This window comes from Anas platyrhynchos, chromosome 24, assembly GCF_047663525.1.
Source record: "Anas platyrhynchos isolate ZD024472 breed Pekin duck chromosome 24, IASCAAS_PekinDuck_T2T, whole genome shotgun sequence".
Classification (NCBI taxonomy): domain Eukaryota; kingdom Metazoa; phylum Chordata; class Aves; order Anseriformes; family Anatidae; genus Anas; species Anas platyrhynchos.
The window spans coordinates 4,080,800-4,095,866 of record NC_092610.1 but is presented as its reverse complement, the minus strand read 5'-3'; the positions used below and the strand labels follow the sequence as shown (position 1 = coordinate 4,095,866).

Below are 15,067 nucleotides of genomic sequence, written 5' to 3'. Positions count from 1 at the left end.
CTCGGTGCCTCCGTCTGTTACTGTGGGGGTGTGTGGGGAGCTGTGGGTGCTTCCTTAGCACGGGGAAAGGGGCTGGTCCTGGGCACTGGGGCTGCTGCTGCTTGCCTGGCTCTTAATTCCTCCTGCCTGGGAGCGTGGTGGGGTGCCGGGCCACGTGAGTGCCCTGCAGGGCATCTCCCAGGGCTGCTGGGCCGGAATTTGAGGAGCCTGGAGCGCTCGGTATTTCATCGAGGGCACCCAGGCTGCGTGCTGGAGGCTCCCGAAGGACACCGGTGCCGAGCTGCCTCCCCTAGGCCATCCCTGCAGAAATCCCCTCGAAATGCAGCCGGGACACGTTGGGGGGCACCGGGTGGGGGGAAGGAGCTGGTTCTGGGCAGCAGCAGCACCCAGAAAAAAGCCCGGAGGAGCTGCCAGCCTCGGCGTGCTCCCTGCTGCACAAAACGAGCCCCTGCTCCTGCTCGCAGAGCCGCTGCGGCTGGGCTGGCAAGGGGCTGCCGCTGATTTTTTGCCTCCATTTCAGCAGCTCAAGGTCCCTGCTGCCATTAATCTCCCCAGCCAGAGCCACGCTGGCTCGCAGCCCCGCTCTCAGGTGCGTTTTGTGGGCTCGGGGTGTGCCTGATTTTGGGGTGTGGGTCTTGCTGGTTTTGGGGGGCACAACAGAAGGATCCGGCCCTGCCTTCACCGCGGGCTGCGCTGTGCCAAATCCCCCTGGCTTCCAGGAGCCACCCGTGTGCTCGCGCTGCAGCGCTGCGCCTCTCCTGGCTGACAATAGTCCCTGGCTGCAAAACCTCATTAGATTAATTGGCCTTGCCAGCTTCTGAACAAGCAAAGCCCTTTACTCGTGCTGGGGCGCCGAGGGCAGGGGAAGGAGGCATCTCCTGGGCCTCGTGCTGCGTGTCCCGGCTGTTGGCTCCATCTCGTGTCCGGGAGGAGCAGCCTGGGGACCCCGGCTCCTTTTTCCATGCGCGTTTGGCTGCAGCCGGGGCGGCCTCGCTGCCTTTTGCTTTTTGGGGCCGCGTGCCAGCGCACCACAGCACACAGCCCCGTGCTTTTCGGGGGGTGCCAGCCCTCGCAAAAGTCATCTCCGCGTGCGTGCCGGGGGCGGTGGGAGCGCCGAGCTTTGTGCTGCTCCTCTGCAGGTACCTGGGGAGAGCTCCCGAAGCTCGAGGAGCCTCCCATCGGCTGCAGCTCCCAGCCCGGGCTTTAGCTCGGCGCGGGGAGGAGAAGCCCAGCAGCGAGATTAATTGCGTGCTGGTGCTCTCCGAGCCCGAGCCCTTTCCGTGAGCAGCAGTTTCCTATGGCGGAGCTGCTCGCAGCTGGGGAGAGTCTCTGGGGCTCCGCTGTGCCTTGGCACTCCGGCCCTGGCCGTGGCGTTTGATGTGTTTGTGTCTCTGTCTGCCACGCAGCTCGGCACCGGCTCACAGCTGGCCGGGCTCCGGCTTCACAGGAGCCCCCCGTCTCCCAAGACCTATTTAATTTTCTCCTTCAAGGTGGTGTTAGCAACACCCAGAAGATGCTCTGCCGGCTGCCTTGGACGAGTGGGCTGCGTGTCCTTTCCACCACTGACGTCAGCTTCTCTCCCTTAATTCCCCCTCTGGGACCGAAGCGAGTGCAGGCGCTGCCAGCTCCGATCAGCGTTAACAGCCTGCTCTCCCCGCGTGTGGCAGCGCGCTGCCGTGCCAATGTCACCCCCGACTCGCGCTGCCTCCCTCCGCCAAGCAGCCCCGGGTGGTGGGAGAGCGCTCCCCTCGGCCAAGTCCCCGGGAAGGGCCCGCTGCCAGCAGAGAGTCCCCGCTCCTCGCACGTAGGTGTGCTGAGATGGCAGCTCAGCCCCTGTAGAAATGGCTGACTCCTTTCTCTCTCTTTCTGCCTTTTTTTTTTTTTTTTGCCTTCCAATTTTTTATTTTTTTTATTTTTTTTTTTTCTCCTCTGCCTTTGCTGTTGCCTACGCGGTTGTGTGGGGAAGGCAATCGGCTCCCGTGCTGCGGATGGCTTTATCTGTAACTCTTCCATCTGCTCACAGCAGCTCGCAAATAACCACGGGGTGCCAGAGGAATTATGTATTTGGAGCTCAAGTTTCTGCAGGCTGGCAGGGCAGCGGCTCTGCGCCGGGCTCATCCGCTCCCACAAAGGCCAGCGCCTGCGTGCGGAGGGCTTAAAGCAGCCGGCGCGGGGCTGGGGCTGCGGCCAGGGCCAAATCCTGCTCCGAAATTACGCTCCCTGTCACCAGGGTGACTGAGACAAAGCCGCAGCCTCGAGCCAGCGAGGGAGCCCTGGGCACCCCGCGGCACCGCCAGGCAGCCCCGGGGCTCGTGGGGCGATGCCGCCTCCTGCATCCGTGGATGCTGCAGGGAGGCTGCGAGGCACAAAGCAGGGTGCCCCTAAATGGGAGGCTGCGGGGTGCGAGGCGGAAAGCAGGGTTCCCATAAAGGAGAAGCCGAGAGGCAGAAATCAGGGGTTTCCATCCATTTTGGGGGCTTTTTTTGTGCATGCTTTCCCACCCCAAGCAGCGCTCTCAGCTGGGCGAAGGCGCCCTCCCCCTGGGAAGCAGCCGATGCGCCCTGGGGCCAAGGCTCTGGTGGTGGTGATCAGGACCGAGGCACTGCAGCCCCTGCGCCCTGAATCCCCTGCTCCTTCACCCCCTGCTCCTGCAGCCCCTTTTCTCCTCCAGCCCCTGCCCCCTGCCCCCTGCCGCCCTCGGCATTTGGCGAGGCGCTGACAGCGGGGCCGCCTCGGCTTCATTTCCTGCCTGCTCCCGCTTCCAAGGAAACAAAATCCCCCAAGCCAGGGCTGAGGTTTCTCATTTTAAATGGAACCCAGGCCAATAACCGGAGCTGCTCGGCCCCCTTTATGGCCTGCAGGTCCCAGCTCGGGGGGCCGGGGGCCGTGCTCCCCCCCCCTGGCTGCGGCGCGGGCAGCGCTCGGCTCGGTGGCAGGCAGGTCAGTTGGGTTTTGGGGTGCTGGGGGGGGTTTGGGGTGGCACCAGCCTCTCTCTCTCCTTCCTCCCAGCTGGTTACTGGGAGCACTGGTGCCCGCTGCCCTTGCTCCCAGCAAAGGCCACGAGCTTGGAGCCACCACCGAGCCCCACTGCTGCCCACAGGCTGGGGCTGGGGGGGGGCAAAACCCACAGCCCCACACCACCCCGGACCCTTTGCTCCATGGCACGGGCAGGGTTTGGGGGCGAGGGGCTGCCCCGTGGCACGGGGGTGGCTGCGCAGCACTCGGGTGCCTCCTATAAACTGGACTCTTTATTTTTGTAACTCCTTTTTGTGCCTTTTTTCACCAAAAAAGCGTGGCACAGGCTCCGTGCCGCCAGCTCCGTCCCCCGACGTCCTGGAGCACCCAGGGGTGGCTCTGGGTGCACAATGGGGGGGCGAAAAACCCCAACCCAGACCCCGGCTTCCCCCTTTCCCACCCTCACCCCCGGCTCTCCCCATCCTACAGCAGGAGGGACTCGGCTGTAGGGGTGAGCCCCAGCACCCGATTCCCACCCGGGGGGGGACCGAGGCCAATCCTCGCCACTTGCATCCCGATGGGACGATGCGGGTGGGATTTGGGGATTTGGGGGTCTGTCCCAGGGGAGGTGACAGGAGGGACCTGCAGGGTTCCCCGCCGCGGGGGGGTGGCTGGGAAGACGTCAGCAGGGCGAGCACGAGGCAGGGAAGAGCCGGGTGAGCTGCTGGGGGGGGGACGGGGACACGGGAAAAAATGGGGAGAAAGCGCCCGTGAGTGCGGCTGGGAACCACGTGTTCCTGCACCACCAGGGGAGGTGGGGTTGGGAACAATCCCCCCAAAAAAGGGACGAAGGAGTCCGTGATCCACCCCAAGTGCGCCCCTCGGGCATCTCCAACACCTGAGCTTTGCTCCTTTCCCCCCGGCTTAACCTCGGGGGGGGCAAAAGGGGAGCCCCAAATTCCCCATCCCTGTCCCTAGCCCCAGCCTGGCTGTCACCCCCCCAGCACCCCCCATCCCACCCATGTGGGGGTGCTCAGGGAAACCTGCAGCTCCCCAGGACGGTGCTGGGCGGTGAGGGCAAAGGGCACGAGGTGCAGAGCCCCATTCCCTGGGGGGGGGGGGCGAGCTGCCCTAATTAACACCCCGGTGATTAACCCTTATCAGCACCACCGCTGGGCACCCCAAGTTGTGTTCCAGTGCCCAAGCCAGGGGGGGTCATCATCAGCCCTCGCTCTGTTTGGGGCATTATTTCTGCCCTGGGGGGGGCTGCACGGCCGTGCCCCCCCTGCCCTCACCTGGGAGCTGCTTTGAGGCCGGGGACCTGGGTGCTGCCCCCCCCCCCGGGGCATGGATCCCACTATCAGGATGTTTTTTTGGGGGGGGCTGTCACTTGGGGGTGCAGGGGACAAAGGGAGAAGGCCCTGCTTGGGCACGGGGGGGGGGGCACCAGCTCGCCCCCCCCCCCCCCAGCTGACACCACACAGCCGCACGTCACCGTATCACAAATTATATTTTTATTTCCCCCCCCCAGAGGTTGTAAACAAGAACCAGCCCCGTGCCCTGTGCAACACCGCAGCGAGGATTCCCCCCTCCCAGCCCAAGGGGCTCCCTCGCATCCATCCCCCCCCCCCCAAAAAAAAAAAAAAAAGTGCAAATCCCATCCCAGTGCAAAGAAACGCTTTGGTGAGCGGCTGGAGGGGGGGGGCAACCGGCAGCAGGGCGATGGGGGGGCTCCGAGGGGACACCCCGAGGCTGCTGGGGTGGGGGGCACCGAGCCCCTGTGCGCCCCCCCCCCCCCCGCCCAAAGCCAGCGAGCACTAGAGGGCAGCAAGCCCCAGCGCTGCGCCCGGCCGGGAGGGAGGAATTACCCAAAAAATAAATAATTTACCCCAAAAAAATAAATAGATGCGCGGACAGCTGGGAGAAGGGGGGGGCTCCAGGTCCCTCCTTCTCTGGCAAGCGATTTTCCCCACCTACATTCCACCCCCTCCCACCCACCCCCCCCCCCCAATTAATGTAAAAAATATATTTTAACTATTTGAGGTAAATAACGCTGTAAAAAGGCAAAAGGGGGGGAGGGGGGGACGGTTCTGGTGTCGCCCCCTCCTTAAAAAAATAACGCGTCGTAAATAGTTCTAAAGAAAATATGAGGATCGGATCGGCCCCCGTCTCTCTCGCACGCACACAGAAATATAGATTATATTATGGGTAAAAAATAGGCTTTTTGTTTGTTTTTTTTTCTTCTGTAAATTCAAAAAGTGGAAAAATTGAGGGGGGGGGGGTTGTGCACAGAAGGGGAGAGCCGGGACGAGCTGCAGCAGCGCGTCCCCGGTGGGGAGGAGCGAGACGAAAAAGGGGGGAAAAATAATAAAAATCGAAATAGAAATAGAAATAGAAATAAGAATAAGAATAAGAAAATAATAAGAATAAGAATAAGAATAAGAATAAGAATAAGAATAAGAATAAGAATAAGAATAAGAATAAGAATAAGAATAAGAATAAGAAAATAAGGAAAAGGAAAAGGAAAAGGAAAAAAAAGAATAAGAATAAGAATAAAAATAAAAATAAGAATAAAAATAAAAATAAAAATAAAAATAAAAATAAAAATAAAAATAAAAATAAAAATAAAAATAAAAATAAAAATAAAAATAAAAATAAATGAAAGACCCCCACGACAACCGGGCTGTCAGACGTCGCTGGGCGACCTGGAGCGGAAGGGCATGGTGGGGGACACGCACCCGCAGCACACGGCCCACAGCACCTTCTGGATCTCCTGGTTCCTGAAGGCGTAGATGAGGGGGTTGAGCATGGAGTTGTAGGTGGCGGGGAGCAGCGTGACGTAGGTGTAGAGGGCCGGGGAGCTGGAGTCCCCCAGCAGGCAGTAGACGGCGAAGGGCAGCCAGCAGGACGCGAAGGTGCCCAGGATGACGGCCAGGGTGGCGATGCCTTTGCGCGTGGCGACGTCGTGGGAGCTGCCCAGGAAATGTCTCTGCACGGCGATCTGCTGGGCGTGCCGGCACACGATCCTACAGATCTGCACGTAGAGCTGGAGCATCACCCCGAACACCATGAAGAAGGAGACGGAGAGGATGAGGAGGTGGTTCTTGGTCAAGGGCTTGACCACGCTGCACGCCGAGGGCTCCTTCAGGCAGTTCCAGCCCATGACCGGCAGCAGCCCGTAGCACACGGAGGCTCCCCAGGTGAGCACCAGCATGATGTAGGTCCTGGTGACCGTCCTCTCCGAGTAGTAGGTCAGGGCGTTGTAGAGGGACAGGTAGCGGTCGATGGTGATGGCCAGCAGGCTGCAGACGCTGGCCGTGAAGGAGGTGACCAGCAGCCCCACCGTCAGCAGGCTGAGCGCCTCCCACGGCACCAAGTAGACGAAGGCGAAATGCAGGATGAGCCCCAAACCCGCCAGGAGGTCGGCGGTGGCCAAGCTGCCGATGAGGAGGAACATGGGAGCGCGGAAAGCCGGCGTGTAGAAAATCACCACCACCACCACGGCGTTCTCGCAGGAGATGACGGTGCCGGAGACGCAGAGCACCACGTCCCAGGGGTTCAAGGCCAGCGGCTGCACCACGGATTCCAAATCCAAGGAGCCGCCGCTCCCGTTCCTGGCCTCGAACCAGCCCCGCTGGCCCGCGCTGGAGTTTGGAGGCCCGTCCTCCATCATGCTGCCCGAGGCCGACCTGCCGGAGCCCAAAAACCAGGGGACCCCCATCAGCGCCCCGTGCGCCCCCGTGCCACCCAGCCCTGCGCACCCGTGTCCCCCCCCCCACAGGGGTTTCCCCCCAAAAAAGTTGTCCCCATGATCCGGGCAGAGCGGGATGGAGCAGGGCACTTGGGTCACCGTTTGTCCGGAGGAGCTTTGCTTTGGCTCTGCTTTTTCTTCTTTTTTTTTGGGGAAAAATAATTAATTTTTGCATTGATGAAGGAAGGAGGAAAATTAAATAAATAAAAGCGAATGGCTCAGCCCGCTCGCTCCTGCCTGCATGAGCTGCCCGGGGGGGTTGTGCATCGCATGATTTGGGTGGGTGAATGCTCAGAGTGGGTCCGGCCTCGCTGTCCTGCCCCCCCTGCTCATGTCCCCCCCACCCTTAAAAAAAAAAGGAGGGGGGGGATGTTATGGGGATGGGCAGCAGCAGGTGAAAGGGGCGGCCCCACCACCATGGGGTCCAGCCCACCCCCTACAGCATCCCAGCGGGGGGGTCCCCAGCTGGGGGGGCGCTGGCAGGGATGCTCTGGGAGGGCAGCACAGCCCCGGGGCGGGGGGGGGGCACACACAGGGGGCTCACCCCCCTTCCTTGGTACCCCCCAAATCCCTTGTACCCCCCCCCCCAAAAAAAAATAAAAAATCCACGGTACCTCCCCAGAAAAATCCCGGTGCCTCCCCCAAAATTCTCAGTGCCCCCCCCCCCCCAAAAAAAAATAAAAATCCGGGTGCCCCCCCCTCCCTCCCCAAAAGCGCTCACCTGCCGGGATGCTCGGCCGCAGCCCGGGCTGGGGGCCCGCTGCCATGGGCGCCGCCGAGTTATAGCGACCGAACCCCTCCGGGGGGGTGGGGGGGTGACTCACCGCCGTCCCCCCCCCCCCCCCCAAAGCAGCCCCGCTCCCCCCGCTGTGACGTCAATAGCGCGCCGGAGCCAATCAGCGCCCCGCAAAGCAGCGCGGGCGCGCGCGCGCCGCATAGTAATCGCAGCGGGGCTGGAGCTGCCCATTCATAAAAACAGCCCCCCCCCTACACACGCACACCCCCAGCCCGGCCCACGCCCGCCTCTCCTTTATTCACCCCCCCCCCTCAAACCTACACCAAAAGCCCCCCCCTACAGCTCGGGTTCCCCCCGCCACGTCCTTGCGAAGCCCTTGTAGGGCCGTGATGCAGAGCCCTGCAAATGCCCCCCCCCCCCCCAAAAAAAATCCCCTCCCCACCATTGCAGAGGTGTGGGGGCTTCCCCGGGGGAGGGGGGCGTGGGGGAGGCTGTGGGAGGCTCCGCTCGGGGAAAGGATGTGGGGGTGGCCGCGGGGGTGTAAGGAGGTGTCCTCCCCCACCCTGCGTGGCTGGGGGTGCTTGGCCCTCCCCGCTCCGGGGCTGGGGCGCTCCGTCTGGCTTTCCCACGCGGGAATAATTAGCCCTGAATAATTAATTCATCGCCGGGAGAGCCGGGAAGGGCTGGCCCGGCGCGGGGTTGCGGGAAGGGTGGCTGGCAGGGAGGAGGAGGAGGAGGAAGATGAGGAAGAGGAGGAGGAGATGCACCCCCGGGACCCTTCCAGGACACCCCATGAGTGGGGTTGCCCCCACGGGGCGGCGAGACCTTACAGGGGCACGGTGCGGGCGGGGGGGGGGGGACTCAGTGCACCGGGATCGGCTGCAAGCATCCCATAGGAGCGCAGCGCCCCGAGGGGGGGCATGGGGGGGGGGAGACCCCGACGGTCAGGGGGAGATGGGGGGGCTCGGCCCGGCGGGTGCTGAACCCCGGGGGGGGGATGTTGGGCCCCCCCGGTGCCGCGACCCCAGAGGGGTCCCACCACCACCAACATCTGGCATGTGCAGTGTACATAGGGCATATGCAGTGTGCGGTGGTGTGGGGTGTGCAGTGTGTGCAGTGTGTGTGTGTGCAGTGTGTGTGTGTGCAGTGTGTGTGTGCAGTGTGTGTGTGCAGTGTGTGTGTGTGCAGTGTGTGTGTGCAGTGCTTGCAGTGCGTGTGCGCAGTGTGTGCCCACAGTGCATGCAGTGTGTGTGCAGTGTATGCAGTGCACGTGTGGTGTGCAGTGTGTGTGCAGTGCTTGCAGTGCGTGTGCAGTGTGTGCTCACAGTGTGTGCAGTGCGTGCAGTGTGCAGCGTGCACACAGCATGCAGTGAGTGCAGCGTCTGGGGTGTGCAGCGTTTGCTCACCATGCAGTGTGCACACAGACAGCTGTGCAAGCAGGGTGCGCAGGGTGCAGTGTGTGAGCAGTGTGTGAGCAGTGTCTGCAGTGTGTGCAGTGCGTGTGCAGTGCATGGTGTGTGTGTGTGCGTGTGCACAGTGTGAGCAGTGCAAGCAGTGGGAGCAGTGGGAGCAGTGCGAGCAGTGGGAGCAGCACAACCTGCAGCCCTGCGGGGGGGGGCGCACAGCCGTGGCTTTCCCACGGGCAGGCGGGGGCAGCCTGGGGGCTGGGCCCCCCCCTGCAAGGGCCGGGCCCCCCGGGGCGGGGCGGGGCGAGGCGAGGCCGCCCCCTGCCCGCCCCCGCCGCCGGGGCCACCGCCTCCCGCGGGCGCGCATGTGCCCGTGGCACGGCTCCGCACCGCTCTCCCGGGAGCTCCGCAGCTGGCACCTCCTGCCGGGCCGGGCCGTGCCGAGCCGTGCCGAGCCGTGCCGAGCCGGGCTGAGTCGTGCCTGGCCGTGCCGAGCCGTGCCGGGCCGTGCCATGGCCCCGCCGTGCGCCGGGGCGCTGCGCTGCGCGCTCCTTTGCGCGTTCCTTTGCGCGCTGCTGTGCGCGCAGGGCCCCGCTGCCACCCGCGCAGGTAGGGACCGGCCCCGCGGGGAGGGGTGCTGGGGGGGGAGAGGTGGTTTAGGGGCAAGGCCAACTCCGGGGTGATGTTTAATGAGGGTTCCCCCTACGAGCCAGGACCCTTCCTGGATCCCCTGCCCCGCAGCCCGGCCCGTGGCACCCCTGGGATCCCGCTGGCACCGCTTTGGGGCCGGGACCCGCAGGGTGTGAGGGGTGTGGGGGTGTCCGTGTGCGGGGTGCAGCGTCCAGGCCCCTCTCCAAAAGAAGTTGGGGTTGGAGCACGAAGCCCTCGTCCTCCTGGCCCAGGTGCCCACAGCCCCAAACATGGGTTATGGGAACCCCAAAGGGGAAGGATGGGAACCCCGGGCTCAAGTTATGGGAACCCCAGAATTTCTGCTGCTCCCCTTCTCCCGTCCTCCCACTCCTTATAGGAACGGGAGCCTCACGGGACACCGGGACAGGGTGACCTCAGCCAGCCCCGCTGCCCCCCTCCCCAATTTCCCTCCCCACACCTGCCGGCAGGAGCGGGAGCCGACATTGTTGGGCTCAAACGTCTGTTCCTGTGCCTGCTGCGATAAAAATAACTGAAATTACAAACCTGCCTGAAACGCTGCGAACAAAGTCCTACTTTCCCATTGGTTCCCCGCGGGTCTCCGAGCCCCGCGGGGAGGGGGCCGGCGCCGTGCCCACCACGCCGTAGCCATGGCAATGGGTCCGCAGCATCCAACTTCCAGCCTCGTGCCACCCGGTGCCCCCTTTGCTTTTTGCTGTGGGGGGCACAGAGAGGGAAGAAAGAGGCCTCTCAGTTTGGTCAAGATGAGTTTGAGCAGCCAGGCCTGGCCTGGGCAGCCTGCAGGACCCTAAAAGCCTGTAGGACCCTAAAAGCAGACCCCAAATGGAGTTGGTGTGGCCGGGTGCCCCCCCTACAAACCACTGCCCATGGGGATGGGGCAGCAAAGCCCAGCACGAGGCTGACCCAAGAGGCCACCAGCACCCTTTTTTCCCCCAAAAAAGTCTGCAAACGGGTTCTCCCCTGGGAAAAACAGCTCCCGGCCCCTTCCCAGGATGGTGCAAGCGCGGTGGCGGGGCGTGGGATGCAAGAGCTGGGTACAGGGAGGGCCTGGCCGTGGCTCCCCGGAGCCCGCTGCAGCCTCCCTCGCTGACAGTCATCACGTTAAATTAATGATGAGCGCGTGTGGGGGAAGAGCTGGTGGCGGAGCGGCACCGCGAACGCCCAAGTGACTCACAGAGCCTGAGTGGGGGGCAGTGGGGGGGGTGGGGGGTGGGCAATCAGGGCATGGAGGTGCTGAGCGTGCGAGGTGGGGAGCAACCAGGCTGGTACTGCTGCCTCGTGGCTTTTAAACCTCCCCAAAAATGTCCCGGGACGGGAAGGGCTTGTGCTGTGCCGTGGTTGCAGGCACAACACGGTTGTGGGCACGACGTGGTTGTGGGGTGGAGGGTGTCCCCCTCTCCGGGGGGCTGCAGCCCACCGGGATGGGGCTGTTGATCCTTGGAGCAGTGGGACGGGGACAGGCAGGTCCCTGCAGGATGGGTGCTGGCCCTCACCCTGCTCTTCCCCCTGTTTTTTTTGCAGGAGAGTGCAGCGAGCTGCGATCCTGCCAGACATGCACCGCCGGCACCGCCTCGCCCAACGGCTCCGCCTGCGTCTGGGTGGGCTGCGGGGCACCCCAAGAGCCAGGTGAGGGGGGCTCAGCCTTGGTGGGGAGAGCCCCAGGCATCCCACAACCCCAGGTGCCCGCAGCCAGCCCTTACCCCGCGCCTCCAGACCAACAGCAGGCGGCTGCGCTCTCCTATGGACCTGTCAAATCCAGCTCAGCACCCTTGGGTGCGTGGCCCCGGCTGCTTTCCCCAGTCCAGGTCCACCTCACCTGGCCCAGCACGGTTCCATCCTCCAGCTTTAAGCCTGTGGGGTTTTGGTGCCCCCAGCTCCCAGCCACGATGGGTTTGGGGCAGCTCTGGGAACCCTCCACGTGTCCGGGGTGCGGGTGCCGCAGGGCGCAGCGGGTGGGGGCGCAGCGGGTGGTCCCGGGGTCCCGTTGGGAATCTCCTGCTCCCTTTATCCCACAGAGACCTGGAGCTGCGTGCAGAGAGGGGCAGCAACACAGGGGACGTGCGTGCTCTACAACACCACCGCCCTGTGCCCAGGTAACCCCAAACCCCCAAAAGAGCCCAGCCTTCGGGCTGGGGGGGGGGGGTGAAATCCCGGGAGGCGACGTCCCTCGGCACCTCGTCTTCCCCCTTTTTCTCTGTCGCCTCCAGCAGCGCTGAAATCCCCCACCAAAGAGCCCCCACAGCCCCCTAGCAAGGAGCCGGTGACGCATTCGCCACGTGAGTGGGGTTGGGGGGCTGGGGGGGGCAATTATGGGATGGGACCGGCCTCTTCCCTCTGCATCCCCTGGGGAGGGGTGAGCGCTGCCCCCCTTTTGGGGTTGCACTGATGGAGGTTACACCGTGGCTGTGCCCACGGGGTGCCAGCCCTGTCCCCATGGTCACAGCTCGGTCCCCGGCCCCCCTTTTTTTTCCCCTTTTTTCCTTGCCGGGGGGGGGCACGGGGAGGACAGCAGCAGGTGAAGGGGCTGGGAGCAGAGGAGCCTCTTCCAGGAAACGGGATCTGGAGGGCACGGGGCTCGCTGCGGCCGTAACCGGAGCCGCTGCCCTCTGAATTATTGATGCCAGCGGGCTGCTGCGGCACGGGAGGGGGCTGAGGGGGGGGCACATCCCTGCCTTTCCTCCCTCGGACCCCCAAAATCCTCCCTCTATCCTTGTTGGGGATGGCTCGGGGGGACGCAGGGGTACCCAAACGCCCCCCCCCCCACTTGTTCCCCCTGCCCCCAGGGACCAGCACCACCAGCGCCCCGCTGACCGGCAGCCCCGAATTTCACCCCCCCGGATTTGACACCGCCAGCTTCATCGGCGGCATCGTGCTGGTGCTCAGCGTCCAGGCCGTCGTCTTCTTCATCATCAAGTTCATCAAGTCGAAGGACAGCACCTACCAAACGCTGTAAGGCTCCCGAGCCCCCCCCCCTCATAGCCCTGTGCTCCCCGGGGGGGGGTCACACCGCCACGTGCCTGGGCTGAGCCCCCCCCTAGAAGCCATAAATCGGGGTCCCGTCTCGCCGTGTCCCGTCTCGCCGCTGAGTGTTGTCTCCCGTGGCTGTTTGTGCGTCCCCTCTTTATTTGGGGGGGGCATTTTTGGGGTTGGGGGGGGTGGCACGGAGGATTAAACCCGTCTCCTTGTCGGTGTCCTGCCTCCTGTCTGTGCGCTGCTGCCTGGCCCCATCCCACCTCCGACCCCATAGGGAACATGGGGCACCCCGAATCCACCCCACGAGGCTGAGCCAGGGGGGGGCCATGCTCTTTCCCCCCCCCCTCACCCCTTTCTCCTGCCCACCCACCGTGGTGCTGAGCCCCTCGGGGGGGCTTCTAACGTGGGGGGGCCGTGCCCCATCTCTCTTTCCTTGCACGCTGCCAGAGAGGACAACCAGTAGGTGCTGGGTGCTGGGTGGGGGCTGCCCCCCCGCGCCCCCACGGCTTCACCCATCCCTCACCCCTCCTTTTTTGGGAGGGGGGGGGGGGGGGGCAAAGGGCTCCTTTCGTCTTTCCTGGCCTGCATGAGGGGGGCTTCTCCGCTGGTGTGCTGTGCTCCTGGGGGTGCTGCCCCGGCGGGGGGGGGGCAGGGGGGTGACCCCAGCCCCGGTCACCTCCGTCCCCATGGAGGTTGGGTGCAGCCCCCGGTCCCCGTGAGCCCCTTTTTGGGAGGGGAGCTGTGGTCCTGCTTAGAGAGCACCCAGTAGTGTGCGCCCCCCCCAGTCCCATGGGTGCCCCCCCTATCCAATGGGTGCACCCCCCTTGTCCCATGGGTGCCCCCACTGTCCCCTGCCCACCCCTCAGGGCTGGTTTTGGGGTCCCCTTTTCCTCCTGGCTCCATCACCCCAGTGCCTTCACAGCCTGCGGGGTCCCAGCCCCGTGCACCGTGTCCCCAATGTCCCCCCCCCCGGTGCCCCCAGCCCCTCTCCGTGCCCCCTGGAGGAGCAGGGCCAGGCCCTTGCTGTGTGCTTTTGCTGTGCCTCTGTGTTGCTGCCGGGGATGGGGGGAGGAACACGTTGTGGGGGGGGTCCCTGTGCCCCCCCCCTTGCCCTCTGTGTGCTGTTTTGGGGAGGGGGGGGTGCGTGCTGTGTGCTGTGGGGTGAGACTTGTAGCTCCGGCTGCCCCCATTAAACTCTGCGAGGTGGTGTCTGTGTGTCCAGCCCCTGTGTCGTGTCCTGGGGGGGTCCTGGGGGGGGGTCACGGAGCCTTTTTGGGGGGGGGGGGGCATGACTTCAAAAACCCCGTGCCCCCCATCCCTTCCCTGCAGCAGCTCCCATCCACCTGGGTGCGGGACCACCCCATCCCGGGTGGGTGCCGTGGGGTGGGTTCTGGGGCACCCCCTGCTTTGGGGGGGGCCGTGTGTGTGTCCCCCCCCAGGCCCTTTTTTTCTACGTGCCCTTCTCTGTCCCCTGCCCTAGGATCTGAGGCCGGGGCCGTGCTCTCCTCGTCCCCCCGGGGAGGCAGAGAAGAGGCCGGCGCTGCCACGTCCCCGGGACCCTCCTGCCTGGCCCCCCCCCTGCACCACAACTATGCAAAGCTGGCCTCTCTGCCCCGGGGGGGGGGGGCTTCAGGACCCCCCCTCCATGCCCTGCATGTAGGGGGGCTGGGGCTGGGATGTGCCACCCAAGCCTGCCCCGTGTCCCCGGTGTGGCTGGGGACGTTTTGGGGGTGTTGGTGGCTGCGGTTGTGTCCCCCCCCATGGGGTGCTGGGGTGGGGGGGCCCCTCCAGCTGCAGCCCAGCTTTTGGCCCCCCTCCCGGGCTTATCAGGAAGCCGGGCAGTGGGAGGACACTTGGCCACAGTCACTGGGGGGGGGGTGAGTGCCACCCCAAGCCCCCCACCCCGCACCGGGCAGAGCCTGGGCTGGCGCAGTGGGGGCCGAGACCCAATAAAGGATTTTCCTCCTATTTTTGGTGTCTGTGTCGTGGTTACCCCCCCGTGCACCCCCAATCAGCATCCCACCCTGCGGTGCCCTCTCAGGGTGGGGGGGACAGACACCCCCCCTGGCCCTGGGGAGGCTGCAGGGTTCGGGGGGGGATTTGGGGAAGCGCTGCGCCCATCCCCAACCCCAGCAGAGCGCAGCGGTGGGGAGGGGGCAGCTGTGTGACCGCATCCAGCCACCCCCCCCAAAACCCCGTGCCCCAAATTTGGGGACAAGGAGCCGCGTTTCCAGCCCGCAGAGGCCGGGTGGCTGCAGCCTCCTGGGCTCTCTGCCTGTCCCCAAATGCGCTGTGCCCCGTGTCCCCGGGCACCCCACGTCCCCGATCCTCCCTTTTGCCCACGGCTGGGACAGCGATGGCTGCGCAACGCCCGTCCGTCTGTCTGTCCGTCTGTCTGTCTGCACGGCGGTTTGGCTGGCCGGGCAGCCCTTTGGCCGTGCCGTGGTTTGGCTGCCAGCACAAGGGGTCGGTGGCCCGGCCGGTGGCACCGCAGGGCCGCTGGTCCCCTGTGCCCGTGCCCCTGCTCCGGGTCCCCGTCGTGAGCTGGGGACCTCCTGTACCCGGGGATGTCCGGTG

At 64.7% G+C, this 15,067-nt stretch overlaps 2 protein-coding genes across 5 annotated transcripts; one reads left to right on the top strand and one right to left on the bottom strand.

Moving 5' to 3' along the window:
• Window positions 1-5,329: 5,329 nt before the first annotated feature.
• On the bottom strand, window positions 5,330-10,243 carry GPR3 (G protein-coupled receptor 3). Of its 2 annotated transcripts, none has more exons than XM_072027358.1 (2): window positions 10,043-10,243; window positions 5,330-6,644 (listed from the first exon to the last, which is right to left on the bottom strand). In XM_072027358.1, the coding sequence occupies exon 2, from the start codon at window positions 6,626-6,628 to the stop codon at window positions 5,642-5,644; it is 987 nt and encodes a 328-aa protein (XP_071883459.1). In that variant the 5' UTR covers window positions 6,629-6,644; window positions 10,043-10,243; the 3' UTR covers window positions 5,330-5,641. The 2 variants fall into 2 exon arrangements, with proteins under 2 accessions (XP_071883459.1, XP_027299763.3); XM_027443962.3 differs by lacking the exon at window positions 10,043-10,243 and adding an exon at window positions 7,428-7,539 and having other exon boundaries at window positions 5,337-6,644.
• Window positions 9,185-14,458, top strand: CD164L2 (CD164 molecule like 2). Of its 3 annotated transcripts, none has more exons than XM_072027361.1 (6): window positions 9,185-9,457; window positions 11,039-11,143; window positions 11,533-11,610; window positions 11,728-11,793; window positions 12,301-12,466; window positions 12,938-13,699. In XM_072027361.1, exons 1-6 carry the CDS (start codon window positions 9,214-9,216, stop codon window positions 12,951-12,953), a joined length of 675 nt encoding a protein of 224 aa, XP_071883462.1. In that variant the 5' UTR covers window positions 9,185-9,213; the 3' UTR covers window positions 12,954-13,699. The 3 variants fall into 3 exon arrangements, with proteins under 3 accessions (XP_071883462.1, XP_071883461.1, XP_038023348.2); XM_072027360.1 differs by having other exon boundaries at window positions 9,191-9,457; window positions 11,725-11,793; XM_038167420.2 differs by lacking the exon at window positions 12,938-13,699 and adding an exon at window positions 13,971-14,458 and having other exon boundaries at window positions 9,194-9,457; window positions 11,725-11,793.
• The last annotated feature ends 609 nt before the right edge of the window (window positions 14,459-15,067 follow it).